Source organism: Spodoptera frugiperda, chromosome 7, assembly GCF_023101765.2.
Source record: "Spodoptera frugiperda isolate SF20-4 chromosome 7, AGI-APGP_CSIRO_Sfru_2.0, whole genome shotgun sequence".
NCBI lineage: Eukaryota > Metazoa > Arthropoda > Insecta > Lepidoptera > Noctuidae > Spodoptera > Spodoptera frugiperda.
In genome coordinates this window covers 11,068,239-11,085,842 of record NC_064218.1, presented here as the reverse complement: position 1 = coordinate 11,085,842, position 17,604 = coordinate 11,068,239, and the positions used below count along the sequence as shown (strand labels likewise).

At 39.2% G+C, this 17,604-nt stretch overlaps 1 protein-coding gene across 1 annotated transcript in view; it reads left to right on the top strand.

Moving 5' to 3' along the window:
• The window catches only part of LOC118266212 (pregnancy zone protein), a 37,363-nt gene extending 21,757 nt beyond the window's left edge, over positions 1-15,606 (top strand). The window contains 20 exon segments of the mRNA XM_050695097.1: positions 79-258; positions 588-1,079; positions 1,508-1,733; positions 1,997-2,172; positions 2,760-2,906; positions 3,822-3,929; positions 4,987-5,189; positions 5,665-5,747; positions 5,839-5,957; positions 6,497-6,635; positions 6,919-7,043; positions 7,749-7,871; positions 8,262-8,518; positions 8,520-8,614; positions 9,044-9,198; positions 9,624-9,801; positions 10,167-10,330; positions 10,872-10,989; positions 11,277-11,470; positions 11,834-15,606. Coding sequence (XP_050551054.1) covers positions 79-258; positions 588-1,079; positions 1,508-1,733; positions 1,997-2,172; positions 2,760-2,906; positions 3,822-3,929; positions 4,987-5,189; positions 5,665-5,747; positions 5,839-5,957; positions 6,497-6,635; positions 6,919-7,043; positions 7,749-7,871; positions 8,262-8,518; positions 8,520-8,614; positions 9,044-9,198; positions 9,624-9,801; positions 10,167-10,330; positions 10,872-10,989; positions 11,277-11,470; positions 11,834-13,741 — 5,190 coding nt within the window. The 3' untranslated portion in view covers positions 13,742-15,606.
• Positions 15,607-17,604: the final 1,998 nt, after the last annotated feature.

The following is a 17,604-nucleotide window of genomic DNA, read 5'->3' as shown; positions in this document are numbered from 1 at the left end:
ACAAACTGTATATTATTTGATTCTCGTTAAATGATCAAGCGTAACTCCAAAACTAAAATCTTAACATTTTCTGTACAGGCCCATTTATCAAACGACACGAGCATAGTAGCAGCTCCACTCACTCTGCCAGTGCGTCGCTCATCCTCCGTGCACGCAGCCCTCGGCCCTCTGAAGGCGGAGTCACGTCAAGGTCGGACCTTCGTACCCCTGTACCTCAACACCAACAACACCTCTTCACCGTTCACTGTACATTTTGTGGTAAGTCTTAAAATATACACATTGTTTAACAAGTTCTTCTTGTCAGGGACAAAAATTCTTAAGTTCTAGAACACATTAAAACCATTTAAATCAATCATTAAACTCTTACCAAAAAACCATATAATCTATACTAATATATAAAGCTGAAGAGTTTGTTTGTTTGTTTGAACGCGGTAATCTCCGGAACTACTGGTTCGATTTGAATAATTATTTTTGTGTTGAATAGTGCACTTATCAAGGAAGGCTATAAGGCTATATAATATCATGCTATGACCAATACTGAAACTGCGCGGAAACAGCTAGTTACTAAAGAAAATCCCCCCTCTCAGGTAATAACACGAGGCGGCATCATCTACCGGTGGGGAGCAACAACCCAATGTCCAATATCAAACTCTGGAGACCAGATTCGCAACGCAGCTCGCAATGCCAAGTGCCCCGACCTCGTCCAACGTGACGTCGTCATGACCCAACGAGACCATCCAGCTCCACAAACGTCCCACCGGATCACTCAGGCCAAAAACCGTAATAGACAATACCGCAGTGCTGCTAGAGTGAGTGCTAGACTCCCTAGGTTCCAAGTACCTAAGCACAACGGATCCTCAGAAAACCAAGATGTGCTGATGCAGGACACTCCAACTTTCAACGTCAGTACTGATGTGTCTGATGCCTTATTGGACAGACATCAGTTGCGGGTGATGCTGCCCATAAAGTTGACCAACCAGATGTGCCCTGACACCCACTTGATTGCGTACTTCTATCATGAAGGGGAACTTGTCAGTGCTAGCAAACATTTCGAGATGGAGGAGTGTTTTATCAACAAGGTACGTAGACCTAAATACGTTGTACTTTTAAATACGTTTTACTTTTTGTAAGTGTAGAGTGATACCACAGTCACCGTCACCGAAAACTGACGTGAAACAACGCTTGCGTTGTGTTTCGTTGCGTGGGCTTCCCAATCCCCGATTACCCAACAACCCTTAAATTTCTAACCCCCAAAATGCTAGCAACGCACTTGGTGTTTCAAGTGTCCATGGGCGGCGGCGATTGCTTACGTGTGCTCGTTTACCCGGAGTGTTCCATAAAAAAAACTATATGTTACAATTTCATCATAATGAGTTACCGTTATCGACTTTCCTTTACCAATACCTTTGCAAATGTAATCTTCTATTAAAGTATTTTGGATGGTAGTACCAATTGATCAAAAATTTAATACAACACTTAATTCAATTTAATGAAATTCTCCATCTAGGTGGAAGCTACATGGTTAAGCCGTCAAGCTCAGCCAGGATCTGCAGTAACCCTCCAAATTTCTACTCCTGGACCAGCGTTATGTGCACTCACAGTCCTGGACACTGCAGCTAAGTGGATACAACCTCCTCAGCCACCAAAGGAACAGCTCATGAACTCACTGAGAAGACTGATTGAGAGTCACAGGAACCTGACTGAGTTTGATGCAGCCGGAGTCTGCTTCCTTAGTAAGTGGTTGGAGTTTTTTTCTTTAATTACCTGACTCATTCATTATAGGAACGACATGTGCAGTAAAAATACACTGCATTATTTTAGGTTTTGTTGTATTTTAAGAGTTAAAAAAATAGACCTCGTTATAAGATTTTACAACTTAATTGCCCCTTGTGACTGGTCTACCAATTGAGACAGAAGGTAGCAAATAATTTAATAATTTCCACAGAATAATACCCATTTGTATATGTATCTACTGAATCTTCTACTTTTCCTTCAGATTCCGAAACCCTCGATATCCCATCGAAGACCGTAGACCTCACAGCATCATGGCTGGCTGCGGCTGGAGTTCGCCTGATAGGAGGAGACGCGTCCAACAGTAAACATTGCATACCACGCCCACCAGCTCTGCTGCTGGCTGAGGAGAGTAACACTCCTAGGTCTGACTTCTCAGAGGTAAGGGCAATGGACTTATTAAACTCATGAAAAGAAATACGTAGTTTTATGTATGACGTACCAAAAACTAGCGGCAAAGCTTTTTGATTCCGACACGATGATATTTTATTTAGACATTTTTCAATGTAAGAGATGACCAGACTAGGATGGGAATATATTTCAATTATTTGATTTTAATTGATACTTTTTTATTAAAACCCAGCACTTGTTTCTTATAAAAGAACCTTATCCAATAGCTTTTCTTGATTTTTTTGCAAGCAATCGCCGCCCCCCATAGACATTTGAAACACCAGAGGAGTTACAAGTGCATCGGTATTTTGGAGGTTAGGAGAATTAAGGGTTGTTGGGGAATCAGGGATTGGGAAGATTGGGAAGGGAGGAATTGGGCCTCCGGTAACCACACTCACACAACGCAAGCGTTGTTTCACGTCGGTTTTCGGTGAGGCCGTGGTATCACTCCGGTTGAGCCGGCCCATTCGTGTCGAAACATGGCTCTCCCACACTTAAAATTGCTTTGAATGCCGAAGAACCAAACTAAAAACTGCTATAAATATTACATGTGTTTCTCTAATCTGTTCCATTCTCAGGCATGGCTCTGGCGATTCTTAAGTATTGGCGCCAATGGCACTGGTGCTGTGACAGCAAACGCCCCGGATTCCATCACCAGGTTCGAGGCAGGAGCCATTTGCGTGTCAAGGAATTCAGTGGCTATATCACCTCCAGCTGTTTTACAAGTATGTTCAATTCATTGCTTGTCTTTTTTTTATTTATTATATACTTATTTTAATAAAGCAGTTTATTAAAATTTCACAATTATTTGACTCCACATGTTGGTGACGGTGGCTGGGCAATTTCCAGCTCCGTGCTACCACTGAAAATTTTTCAAAAAACCGAAAAAAGCGGGTTTGGGAATCTCTTCCGCTACATATTTGAACATTACAATAAATTCCATATTTGAGCTGATCTTCCTCGCACAGCTGCATAACGTATTGGAAACGGTCACATAGGCTTACCTATTGTGTGGCATAGCTACATAGAATCTCTGTGGAAAAGAGACCAACGTACTCTTTCGTAGGTATTATTGCTGAATGCTTGAAAAACTTATCCAGTTTTTGTACCAAAACATTTTCTACCAAAATATATTTATTATTTGTGAGGACACCAACGGCAAAAGTTAATCAAAGTCGAAAGAACAAGAATTTAATTAACAAACAACGGGATTTGGAACGAGTCCTTTGTTTTATTTTAATTAAGGCGTCAAATTCTTAAATTCGGAGGAAGAATGAAAGATTTTTTAACTGTGTAGTAGGTACATACAAACCCTTGTATTTGTTTATTTATTAATATGTACCTAACCTAATTTCAATTGTAATATTTTTGTTCTGACTGTCTCGTTGGTAGAGAGGTCGTAAGAGCGACTATAGGGCGATATGGCAATAGGCTCAACACCTATTATAAAACAAATGGTGAAAAGTTAGGGTGTATAATGTATAACGACAGCCAAATTTAATACAACTAAACTAGATATTAAATAAGAAATAACGATAACGCTATTTTTAACACAATAGTAGCATCAGCATATATTTGCAGATTTTTCTTTAACATTTACAAAGATAAAACTTTTTGAAGCTATGCCTTTCCACGTCCAGGTGTTCCGAGAGTTCTTCATCCACGCTGACAGCCCCAAGCGGCTACGTCGCGGAGACTCCACCATCATCAGATACAGGATCTTCAACTACCTGTATGAGCCTCTCAGTGTAAGTTCCGACCATACTTCACTGCTGCTCTCTCGGACACTTAATTATTACTTAAACTATTCCTTAGTAACGATTTTGTATCGAAATGTATGTAACCAAGAATTGTATTGTGAATCTGATTGAAAAAGAGTAAACTATGGAGTTTCTTGCTCGTTCTTCTCCATAAGAATCTACACTTTGGAACGACCAAATAGCTTCACTAGAGGACTGACCGACAGACAGACGTTATTAATATTATTATATTTGCTTTGACGTTCAAAAATGCCTTCCTGGTCTATTTGAAATAAATAATTTTGGCTGTTACTTTGACTTTGAAAACAATTGCTAAGGACTTGTTTAAGTAACCATTAAATGACTCTGAGCACGGCAGTAAGACTCAGTTTAGTTACATCAGTTCTCTTAGTAGGAGTTTGCTTTACGTTTAAAATGAGAGCGCGTTCGCCGCTCTGATTGGCCGGCTCAAATAAACCAACCAATCCAATTATTTTCCAACATAGTTAAATACATTTCAACTCAACTCAAGTCCCCAAGATACAAGATTATCCTAGTTCGAAAAAAGTTAGGTATACCTATCTTTTTTCAGAGTCATTTAATGGTAAATATACGAACATAAATGATTTCCTACCCTTTGTACAGCAGGCTTAATGCATTACCTACAGTAAATGTCATCAAACAGTTACACTCCATTTAAAGCTTTTAGTCCCAACTCTACATCATACAACCGTTTATTTATTATTTATTTACCAGGCCATATCTTTAACGGACTGCATTTTCATTTACATTTGTATTTTACTATGCATCATATGAAAATGATTGCTGAAAATGATGACACAGGCCGGATTGCCCAAAGGCACTGGGTGGAATTAGCTATAGGATTATGTAAAAGTACTAATAACACTAACATAGCATTTTCTGTTACTAACTCACTAACAACTTGACTACTATTGGGTCTGAAATAAAAACATAATAATACATTTATTTATGCAGTTTTCCTTCAATAATTCTGTTTTTCTAAATATCAAACACTCTTACAATTGATTACTTTTATCCCCACCAGGTCCAAATTCAAATACTGACAGATCCTCACGTAGAGGGTCCCAAAGAGCTGGTGGAGTCAGCGTGTGTGAAGGCTCGCTCGTCCATTGCCCGTCGTGTGGAGATCCGCGCACGAGTGGCCGCGCCTGCTCGCATCAGTATACGAGCTAAGGCGGTCAGTGATGGAAACTGCGGCAATGTGACCAGTGGAAGGACTGGAGTCAGGTAACTATTCTGTTGGATGGAGCTTAAGTCTTTGACTGCCAATAGAAAACTGTTGAAGGCAAATCCTCCGCTAACGTCGGTCACCGGTGGTGGTCACGGCGTTCAATGTGTTAATAAGTGGAATAAATTTTATAAGTAAAATTTTAACTAGTTTCCTAATACTGCATCGTTGGTCGAGTGGTCGCATGTGCGACTGCCGTCAAGGGGTCTCGGGTTCGATTCCCGGGTCGGGCAAAGTACTACTGGACTTTTTTCGGTTTTTCCAAAATTTTTCAATGATATCACGGATTCTGGAATTGTATCTAATAAATGGCAATAGGCTCACCCCCTATTACATGGGATTTATAACACAAATGGTAAAAAGTGGGTGTACAATGTACAGGCACCTCTGCCAACCCTTTCGGAATAAAAGGCGTGACGTTACAACTTGAAATAAGATTCTTCCCCGAATAAAATTATAATGCATATTTTTCAGTGACGAAGTGATCATTCGCATTGCTGTCGAGCCTGAAGGAATTCCTGTACGCGAACAGAAGTCCATCCTTTTATGTGGAAAGAGTAAGTCAAATAATCACATTATTTTGCGCCAGATAACGATCCCCAGATCCTAAAGTATCTATACTAATAATTAATTTCGTTTCTGCAACAGATACTTCCGAAGCAGGCCCTTCAGAAGCCTCATGGTCATGGACACCAGTTAAGGCTGTGCCCGGTACTGAGACACTGACTATGTGGGCAGTTGGTGACGTCACTGGACCTCTATTGGCTGTAAGTAGTGTATCATTTATAGAACACTTAGCTTTTGCCAGCGGCTTCGTCTGCGGTCCTGTGGGATAAAAAGTATCCTATCTGTTATTCTATACCATTGTCTGTTCCAAATTTCATCCCGATCCCTTCAGCCGTTTTGATGTGACTGAGAAACAAACATACACACAAACTGACAAACTGACAAATATTCGGATTTATAATATTTAAAGGACAAGAGATTGGGAACAGGAAGGTATTTAGATACCACTAAGGTAATAAAAGATAAAGATCAAAACTCTAATCTACGCCAAGCCTCTCGCCAAGCTTCATCCTTCGAGCAGCTTATACATCACTAGTTACTACAAACTAGAATTTAAGAGGTCCCGAATTGTTGAGGATTAGATGGAAACAATACCAGGATTCGTGATATTAATTTCTATACAACCACCGAAATATCTTAGTCTTCCATAACCCAAAATGGAGTCCAAAACTTAAAGCCGAGCTTGAAACTGAATCAATGAGTTGACCACACATAATAATTATCTACCTTCTTCAACCAGGAAGCAGACTCCCTCCTGCAGATCCCCCGAGGTTGTGGAGAGCAGAATATGGCACAGCTGGCTACAAACCTGTTGGCTTTGAACCAACTGGACCCCAACTCCATTGCTGCTACCACCGCCAAGGAGTACGTTGCAAGAGGTATGTCTATATTGTCTCTATCCTTCTCCTAGTCTTTTGGCAACTATACTGAAGTCAGGCTTTTGACCGTCCAGCTACAGATGACTGAATGAAAAATATGCAACGTCACGCCTTTTATCCTCGAAGGGTAGGCAGAGGTGCACATTACCTCACTTAATGCCACTGTACAATGTACATTCACTTTTCACCAATTGTTTTATAAGTCCTATGTAATAGGGGGTGAGCCTATGAATCAAAATCTCCCCTTTAACTTATGGTGCCATTAAAACCATGTTTTCCTCAGGATATACTAGGCAGCTGCAGTACGTGCACCCGTCAGGAGGGTTCAGTGCATTCGGCCAGTCTGACGCCACCTCCTCCACTTGGCTCACGGCATTCGTTGTCAAGCACATGAGGAGAGCCCATAAAGTAAGTACAAGAAGTAATAATACCTCTATACAATGTACACATACTTTTCACCATTTGTGTTATAAGTCCCATGTAATAGGGGGTGAGCCTATTGCCATATACTGGGCACAATTCCAGGCTCCGTGCTACCACTGAGAAATCTTCGAAAAACCGAAAACAGCCCAGTAATACTTTGCCCGACCCGGGAATCGAACCCGAGACCCATTGTCCGGAAGTCGCACTTGCGACCTGCCTCGCTCCAACGCGTTGGAGCATATATTATTATGTAGAAAATGGTTCTTGATTGCCTCGTTGCAACGAGTTCTTTCTTCTATCAAAATATTTTTATGTTATTGACCACACATCTTTTGAGAATATATTTGATTTTTATTTAGATTTAGAGACATTGAGGCCCAATTACCCCTTTTCCAATCTTCCCAATCCCCGATTCCCCAACAACCCTTAAATTCCTTACCCCCAAAAGGCACTTGTAACGCCTCTGGTGTTTCAAGGGTCCATGGGCGGCGGCGATTGCTTACCATCAGGTGATCCGTCTGCTCGTTTGCGGCTAATTCCATAAAATAAAATAGTTACAGTATCGATGACAATTTTTTTTTTAATCCTTTTAAAAAACTTTGCCCCGCATTAGGATTTTGTCCTGTGTCGTGGGTGCGTTTACAAACATACAAGTTCACATGCCATTACTGAACATTTTTAAATTTCCAGCTCTTATGGCCTAACCTACAAGTGCCAACGGCAATAATTCGCGCAGAGCGATGGCTTCTCAACCAGCAGATGGAGAATGGATGCTTCAGAAACGAAGGACAAGTCTTCCATAGAGAGCTAAAAGTAAGAACAAAATCATCAAACCTGAACCTGCTTTAGAAACATAACTTAAGACTATTTATCACCTCTTTTCATGACATTTGTGAAGCTTCGACAATAGTAAATAGATTTTGTATGATACAGAATTATCTTTAAGGAACCTGAAGAAGCCTTAATTAATATTTTTTACCGTTGATAAGCTTGTCTACGTTTGGCTTCCAACCCGCTTACTACCAAGACAGCGAAGCGTAGATGTGGCCGAGGATGAAGCACACAGACTTAGAAAATACCTATTTGCTCTGACCCTGAAAAGACCCGGGTTCTTCTATGTGTAATATGTTTTCATATCAATAGTTAGCTAGTTAGTTATTTCAATTTATGTAGTTTAATTTAACTGGCCATTTTCTTTTCAAGGGAGGTCTGAACGACGAAGGAGAGATAGCGAACGTGGCCCTCACAGCTTACGTCATAACTGCCCTCATTGAGAGTGCCTCTCCGTTCCCTCACCGTGTCATTCGCAATACCCTCTCCTGTCTTCGAGCTTTACCTCCAATGAAGTCCAAAACTCCTACCAGAGTGTATGCTAATGCCCTCTTGGCTTACGCTTATATGAAACTGGATCGTTATGAAGAGGAACTGAGGTATACCAATGAGGCTAGTTTGAGGCGAATGGCAGGAGGGCTTGGAGCAGGATGAAGGAATAAAGCAAGTGCTGAACCTCATGAAGATGGCCAAGAAGAATGGGGAATACGTGTGGTGGGAGACCAGTGAGTTGACAATTTTCTCTTGTCTTTATTCACATAGGGAACACTCGATCACTTATTGGAAAACATTGATAAAATGTTGCTAATCAATAACTTTTTGGTAGTTTTCATAAAGTTTTTTTTTATTATTGAACAAACCGGGAAACGAGCTGACGTATCACCTGATGGTAAGCAATCGCCGCCGCCTATGGGCACTTGAAACACCAGAGGCGTTACAAGTGCTCTGCCGGCCTTTTGGGTGTTAGGAATTTAAGGGTTATTGGGGAATCGGGGATCGGGAAGATTGGGAAGGCTATCCCACACTAGAACGTCATTTATGATGAATATTTTCATCACATAGAAGCTTTCTTTACCTTCGAGAGATCCTCCACACTATAAAAGCTATATTCAGTAGACAATATGTCGTATTACCTGCTGTATAATCTTTCCTAGGTAGCCTATCCACCTCAATCGAGGCGACATCGTACGCGCTGCTGGCGCTGCAGACGGCGCGCGCGCTGCCCACCGCGGCGCGGGCGCTCGCGCCGCCTGCCGCGCGGTGGCTCAACTCACACCGCACTGCTAGTGGCGGGTTTATATCCACACAGGTATTGGTTAACTTCCACTATTAAGTCAACTTCTTCTATTTTTTTTTTTTTATTGTGTTGAAGAATATTTAATTTGACAAAGACAACGCACAAAATCACGAAGAGGAGATCTCTTAAAATACACCCATACTTTGTGTTTGAGCCCCATTTACTGACCACTAAATCCTAAGACCTGATTGATATCCACGATGCATCATTTAACGAAAGCATGTATTCTACAAATGGCGATAGGGGAACTACAATTACCGCTTGATGAACAATTATATCAATGTTTCTTAGCAAGATGCAAGCATTCGGCAAGTGACAAATGGCATCATGGAGAGTATTATGGTCATAGAGGGACGCATTACGAACATAACATGTATCAACGCCTCTAAACTATAAATTATAAGCTAAAATACAAATAAATATTTCTTTCCCCTTAGGACACTTTAGTAGCCTTAGAAGCACTATCGGCCTGGTCATCGCAAACTGTGGAAACTAACCTCAACGTGACAGCGCGCTGCAGCAGACTGGACCACCGAGTTACTCTGCAGCCAGGAGTCAAGATACCTGACGTCATAAAGATGAGGCCAGGGGAACGACTCTCTGTGTCTGTTGAAGGTACACCTACACTGTCAATATCTTGAATTAGGATAAATTATTTGGTCTAAAATGTAGTCATTACAGCATTTTCACCCCTCTATTTCGGAAAGTCAGTTACGAAAGCTGTTGTGCCTATATCTGAATTCTTTTGATTACGTTGAAGTTACTATCCCATTTCATAATGATAATAAGACGTACTTTCTTGTATCTTGGGTTTAATAACTAATCTGCTTCGACTTTCTTTCGTAAGGACTTAAACTGAGAATTTTGAAAATACAATCATTATTTACACAAGCTAATATTCAATACCCTTGCTCAACAGCCATTCTTGTGACACCTTTACCAACACAACATTAATAAAGAATTGGTACCTATAACTCCAGGAACGGGCTGTGCTCTCATCCAAGCAACACGTGCCTACCACGTGATGTCCACTGACACGACGCCGCGGGACAAACAGCTGTCAGTACAGGTGTCAGTGCACACTGACGGACCCTTCGACTGCGACAATAACGGCACCAGTTGCTACTGTGCTGCCGTGATTGAGGTACGTTTACGTTGAGTGTGGCTATAACTTAACACATACGTTAGTTTTCAAGGCAGGAGTACAAAATGAAACGACATTAAAAATAAAAAATAACACCATATAAAAAAACATACCGGCCGAATTGAGAACCTCCTCCTTTTTGAGAAGTTGGTTAAAAAAATTAATGCCGTGGACTGCCTGGGGAGTTACCGGGGCTTCGGCTCGAAAAGCAGGAGTAAGAACGGAGTGGTTTTTAGTCAATACGAGTCTGACACTCCGTCTCGCCTCGTCCATGGTAGGAGAAACCATTAAATGATTTTCCCTCCCCAAAAAATGATAATAGAAGGAGGACTCTATCCACTAGTGGACTGCATTGTCTTCGGGCTTATGATTGTTATGATGACTTAGTGGTAAATGGTAATAATTTTAGTGGAATAATGAATGGTGAATGTCTTTTCAGTTAACAACTAACTTTGTCTTTTCCTTTGCAAAGGACATTATTATGATAAAACTATATTTTACTCAACTGCCTATTATTGTTAATCTTTTTCTACATCTCCAGGCGTGTGTGCTATGGACTGGCAGTTTCCCAGAGATGGCTCTCATGGAAGTCACCCTTCCCGGCGGGTTCGGAGCAGATGCACAGCTTCTCTACTCACAACTTGGCAAACCTTCTTCCCGTAAGTCAATTTTGTCAATTAATTGTCCCATACCAGTCGATATGGTCATAGCCATACTGACTAAGGGCGAATTGGTGTCTCGTATCGACATACCTGGTTTGATTGACAGTAGTGGGTACAAGATAGAGACGGTAAAAGGAACTACATACAACGAGCTACTTGATTTTGATAAAAATGGAAGTGGTACTTATTTTGTGCTAAGCTTCGGGAAACCGGATTTGAGGTTTCTACACTAAACCCTCATATATGTAATCATCAATTAATTTCTTTCACATATTCCTCCACAGTGCTTCGTCGCATAGAGCTGACACCATCGAACTCTCGAGCGACCTTCTACTTGGGAACTCGCGACGGTAGCGACACGAGCGACCACGTGGGACACCAGTGCTACAACATACACGCCACAGGACCCAGGGTCAAGACGCGGCCAGCGTATGCTCGGGTCCAGGACTACTACGTGCCTGCCATCAACGATACACAGGTATTTATTTAAAGTTCAAAGTTAAAGTCAAAATTATTTATTTCAAATAGACCAGGAAGGCACTTTTGAACGTCAAAGCAAATATAACAATATTTTGATAACGTCTGTCTGTCGTTCAGTCTTCGAGTGAAGCTATTTGCTCGTTCCAAAGTGTACATTCCTATGGACAAGAACGGGCAAGAAACTCCATAGGCTATTCTTTTTCAATTAGATTCACAATACAATTCTTGGTTACATTGTTTCGATTGCTTCAACTATTACTATTAAATATTTTTACGTGCTTTCTGGGTTAAATAGGATCTCGTGGCGGTATTTATAAGAAAAAAAACATAAAAAGTCTAACAAATGCCATTTCTTTTTAAGGTATACACTATACCCGAAGAATGTCCAGCACGCATCGTACACGAGACCGACAACTACCGATCATCAGACAACTTGTACTCAAAAGCAAGAGCCACCAACAGTGACGATATTGTCATCACACATGAGTTCTCCTTTGAGGACATCCCAGAAGGCATACCCCTTGAGGATCCACTCATCTATGACCACTTAACTGAGAACGAAAACTATAGAACACCGGAAAATCAAGAAGTTAGTAAATTAGATTTCAATGGCATGAATACTCAAAACGACGGTCAAAGTCAAAACGTCACAGTTCCTAAACCACCAGAAAATATTAAAAGTCAAGAGCCTATAGAACAAGTTCGCAGTAACTTTGACAACGTTGTAAACGGATATTTCTGTGAAAACGATGCGACGACAATTTCCAACCTTGACGCTATTATTAACACGGCTGCAAGAAAAGATAATAATTTGGCCAATACTGCGAGTGGTGCTTCTAAAGCTGAACACCATACACCTGTCAGTCCTCCTGGCAGTGCGCAGTCTAAATCAAATGACCGTAGCTTTGAAACTATAGTTAAAGAAAATATTCACACGATTGCTGAAGAACAATCAGATAATGCTGACTCATTCCTAGAGAAAATTGATGATATTACAAGACTGAGTGAAGAAATTGATACAATTCATAGACAGTGGCATTCTGGGGAAAGTTATAGTCACTTCCCTAATGCAATTAAAGGCAACCCTGACGATAGCAATACTACATTTACAGTATTGCAAGAGACCTTTAACCCTCGTCCTGATGATAAGATCACACAAAGTGTTCTTAATGAAGCAATCAATCGCAACTTAGAATTAGTAAAAGGATTAAATGAAACATTACATTACCAGAGCGCTTTAGATAAAAAATTAATTGAGAGTTTGGTATCTAGTAAGGACAAAGATGCTAATAACGAAAATTTAATGACAATTGAGGATTCTGTAGCAGATCAGCAGGATGGAGACTCAATCGATGGTGATCATAAAACAACAGAACTTAAAAATAAAGCTACGAAAATTAATAACGATGAATCACATTTGGATACAAAGAACAACTTGGTGCATGAAATAGACACTTTGAACAGAATCGCACATAGACAACTTAACGAAACACGAGCGAAATTTGACGTGCATCATATAGATTACACACAAATGTACGCACAAACTGGAGATATGGACTTTGTTAGCAACAAGAACTATAACAATGTGGTAGACAATTATTACGCACAAGCCATTAGAGATAATGAAATAAAAAGATCTTTCATAGACCACACACCGCCCGTACAAGTGTCAGAGCAAATTACATCTAATTCCTATGAATATAAAGATGAAATTGAAAATGAGAAACTAATGAATAACCCGAGTTTTACAGATTTCCATGTTATAGATACGGATAAAGATTTAGAAGTTCCACAAGGGATTGAAGGACCTGTAGCAGTCTCTGTGCTTCCACCACCAGGCTACGTGGCGCCGACAGTGGTGGCAGAAAAAGCGAGGAGACTGAATTTCAAACGCCGACCATTCGAAGGTCCCATTCGTGATAAAGTTCCACCACCTCACAATTCCGTAGTACCGAGGCAAAGTCGGCCAAAAGTTCCCGAGTTGTCTTTAGACATGGATCTATCGTTTGGGGATGATGTGTCAGGAATATTTCAGTCGCTTCCATTTTATCAGCATTCACCACCATCTCATGGGTATAGAAGAATGCCTGCTACGGGTTTCCCTCAGTACCCAGTGGATCGGATAATAAGGACAGTGGTGCCCCCAAAAGTTGATGTTCAGGACAAGAATTTGAAAAGTGTACAAAGTATATCTACGACAAATGGACCATATTCCTATTTCAAATCAGATGATGATACTGTTGACAAGTTCTTCATACCTGTGCGTTAATTCGTTTGTAAGTGTGTGTGTTTAGTTGAGTTTATGCATTTATTTAGTGTAGCATAGTCTTAGTGTGTGTTTGCGTAATTTGACTGAGTTTAGAGTCTATTTTTATGAAATACAAAGGACATAGGATTTTGGTCTTTATATTTAACAATGTTAGATCGTTTTTATGATAATTTTCTATCACATATTTTTGTGACTTTTAACAGTACACTAATATAAATATTGAATATGACTGAGTTGGCACGAGAGATAGATAGAATGTCTGTGTAGAAACAATTCCTAATGCAGCTCTATTGAATTTATTTTGTTTAAGTTTAATAATAACGTAAATAGATAAGTAAGTAGGTAGAAACTATAGAAATACATAATTAATAAGATAACATTTCATCCCTTCTACAAAAATCTTTAAAATAGCTATAAACTAAGTGACTATACTATTATAAAAAACATGCCTAAACAATAAATAGCTTATGCAGATTATAGGCTCACTATTTAAAATTAAATATCCTTCCAATATTTATGATAATATAAAATATTTAACCGAAAAAGTGAAGACTGCATCTAATGACAATAAAATTACATTTAAAAGTGTTAATTAATCTGTTTTAATAGAATTCTGAATGTATTATTAAAAAACAATATGACACATTATTTAAAAAACAATGTGACATATCAAGAACAGTTTTTATAACATCTAATTAGTGATTGTAATGAGGCCTCTTTGTCAAAAAATTGCATTGTATGCAAAATTATGCGAATGATTGCTTCAGACCAGACTTGCCAACTAATGCAGATTCTTGTTTACTTTTAACAAAAGTATATACATTATAGAGTCATACAATATATAGACTTATGGTTTTATAAGCTTAGTCACAAAAAATCTTAAATAACTGTTATTTTTATACATAGAATTTTTGTAATAATTTTGAAGTAATTCTGGACCTATACAATTTAGGTTACTTGATTGCCCCTTACAACTGAAATCAGGAATTTCATGAATGTATTTTCCTCATACATTTACATACGTAACCTCACGCTTCACCTCACCTCACGCATGGTAGGCAGGACGCCAATTGCTACGAATCTTACATACCTCTTTCGCTTCATCAACAGTCATGTCTTTTCATGCATGCTCGTCAGTTAAGGGTACTTTTAATTTGGCTCTTCTTTAATATATCGCCAATCTGGTCGCTATATGTCCGTCTAGGGCGTCCTCTACTGACAAATGTATTTTCAACTTTATTACAAAAGAATAAGTGTGAAAATCTAAAATTAAAATGTCTTTAAAAATTCACGATTTAAGGAATGAATGAAAATGTGAACACTACCTGTATTTTAAACAAATATGGCGGCTATTCTTTCTATTTTTGAAAGATTTAATTAAGTTTATACTTTATAATAATAGCAATAAAAACACTTTTCTCTTGTAAGTCTTAATTTCTAGTTAATAAAACAGATTGTACAGTTGTAATCCTAAAGGTTTTGGTGCTTATAATAGAGATGATAACTTTTTTATGTCAAAAGATCGATTAAAGAAAAATAAAACATTTTAATTTCACGTGACGTCACCGTTTAATACATTTAATCTGTGACGAAGATAGTGACACCACATTTAATTTTTTAATATATTTTTTTAATAAAACTAACTAATATACTCATAATACAGAATATTTTTCATACCTTGTCATCATCCCTATTATTGCCATTAAAATAAATTTAAGATTAAAAATAAATAATAATATAATAATTATCATTTAAAAGATAAGTATAACTTATAATAAGTAATTATTTATTTTTATTATAATAATTATAACACGTAGTTGTTCTGTAACGTTATTTAGGCTGTGAATAAAGTAAATGGATGTGTGTATTGGAGTATTATTTTCCTTGAGGAAATGTTTTATGTGTTATTAATAGTTTCTACTGTTTATTCCTACTTCGCGTACCTACCTATATATTACAGTTTGTACATAGTAAGTTCATCCTTGTCTCTAGTTACTTGTTGTTCGCGGACTGCCTAGCGGGTTTACCGGGGCTCCGGCTCGAAAAGCAGGAGTAGGAACGGCGTGGTTTTTAGTCAGTAAGAGTCTGACATTCCCTCTCGCCTCGCTCCTTTTTCCCCATACAAAAAGCTACTTGATGTTTCAAGTCCTGCCGTGTGAAGCAATTAGATATTTATGGTATAATCCGGTAAATGAGCAGACGGAACACCTGATTTAAGCAATCGCCGTTACTTGAAACACCAGAGGCATTACAAGTGCGTTGCTGGCCTTTTGGGGGTTAGGTATTTAAGGGTTGTTTCCCGTCCCGGTTTTCTGTGGTATCACTCCGGTCGAGCCGGCCCATTCATGCCAAAGCATGGATCTCCCACACTTTAGTATATTACACAAAATATAGAGATTTAGTATATTAGATGTAGAGGCAGTTCCAACAAATCTGGTAGGAAAATCGAAGTAGTACAAATGTACACTTAACTACCTATATTCCAATTATTGCACTTTCCTGCTCCCACATAGGTACATTCTTATGCATTTTTAAACCGTATTGTATTCCCTACCTACTTTAACCGAAGTATAACTAACTAACACAGACTACAGGCATTTTATCGCAAGGAAATCCTTTAATTACCACAGCGAGCATTACTCACCACATAATTATGCATGTTGGCAATATTTTCCATACTCCGCGTCATGATGACGTCAGACGGTGACGTCACCTCTGACCTTTCTATCCCTTGCAGCGCACGTACAACGGACATTGAACCATAGAGAGTTAAAGAGAAGGTTGAAAGTCTATTGAAGGGGAAATGTGGTAGGTTGTTGTGCCAGCTGTTCATCTAGTGACCACTTCAGAGCTCACTTCATCTGATGGATCAAAATAGTTTGCCCTTTTCAATTAAAAAGTGTTGTAGTGATGCCGTTATAAGGGGTTTTTAACTATAGGTGGGCCATTACAAACGTGCGAACTGTCACGTTAATAGAATGTGTCTATCTCACACAACTGGCATAAGTGTGAGCGAGAGATCTGATAAAATTGACTTATGATAATTCGCACGTTTGTAATGGCCCAACTATAGCAGTGTTTCTGATTTCCTCGTTAAACAAAAGTTACCACACGATTCTTAGTCTGTGAATACCTGTACAAATACATGGCAGCCAGCCCTATACCCTTAATATGGATTCGGTTTACGTTTAAAGTAATCGAAACGACAGCGCATTTGGTGCTCTGAATGGTAACTGTAAACCACACTCGTACTAAGGGTACTGCAACTAAAGGCTCCCTCGCAACCTTCATCAGGCCGCCTCTCTATACCTTGGACGGACGTCCACACACGTCCGCCCTGTTCCTTAGTACAATAAAGAATGTTTGTACTTCACCTTTATCCTCATCATCGCCTATAAGTGCCCAGTGCTGAGCAAAGGCCTTTTCTCACACGGAGAAGGATTAACTGCTCAAGGCGAATAGGCAATTTCAAGCTTACCTAAAATTTGAAATTTTCTACTACATTTTACATCTTAGTTACATTGTACCTACTGTAAACAGATTACCCGTTCCGTTACCCGCACTATACAAAACAACGTTATCAATACTAAGTACTGGCTTCCTCAAAACTGCAAATATTTTATCAGTGAGTACTGAGTAGGTACCTACATTATCTCCGTACTTCGAGTGGACGTCCGATAATAAACATACGATTTACCGTTTCTGTTATGTTGTCATACTTAAATACGTTTGGAAGCAGCAGTAATTTTCGATCTAAAGTATTGCAAATTGATAAAATCTATATTTATTGATGTCGTAATACAATAAAATATAATTTTAAATCATTTTACTGTAATAAAAATAATCATGGTGTCCAAACCTGA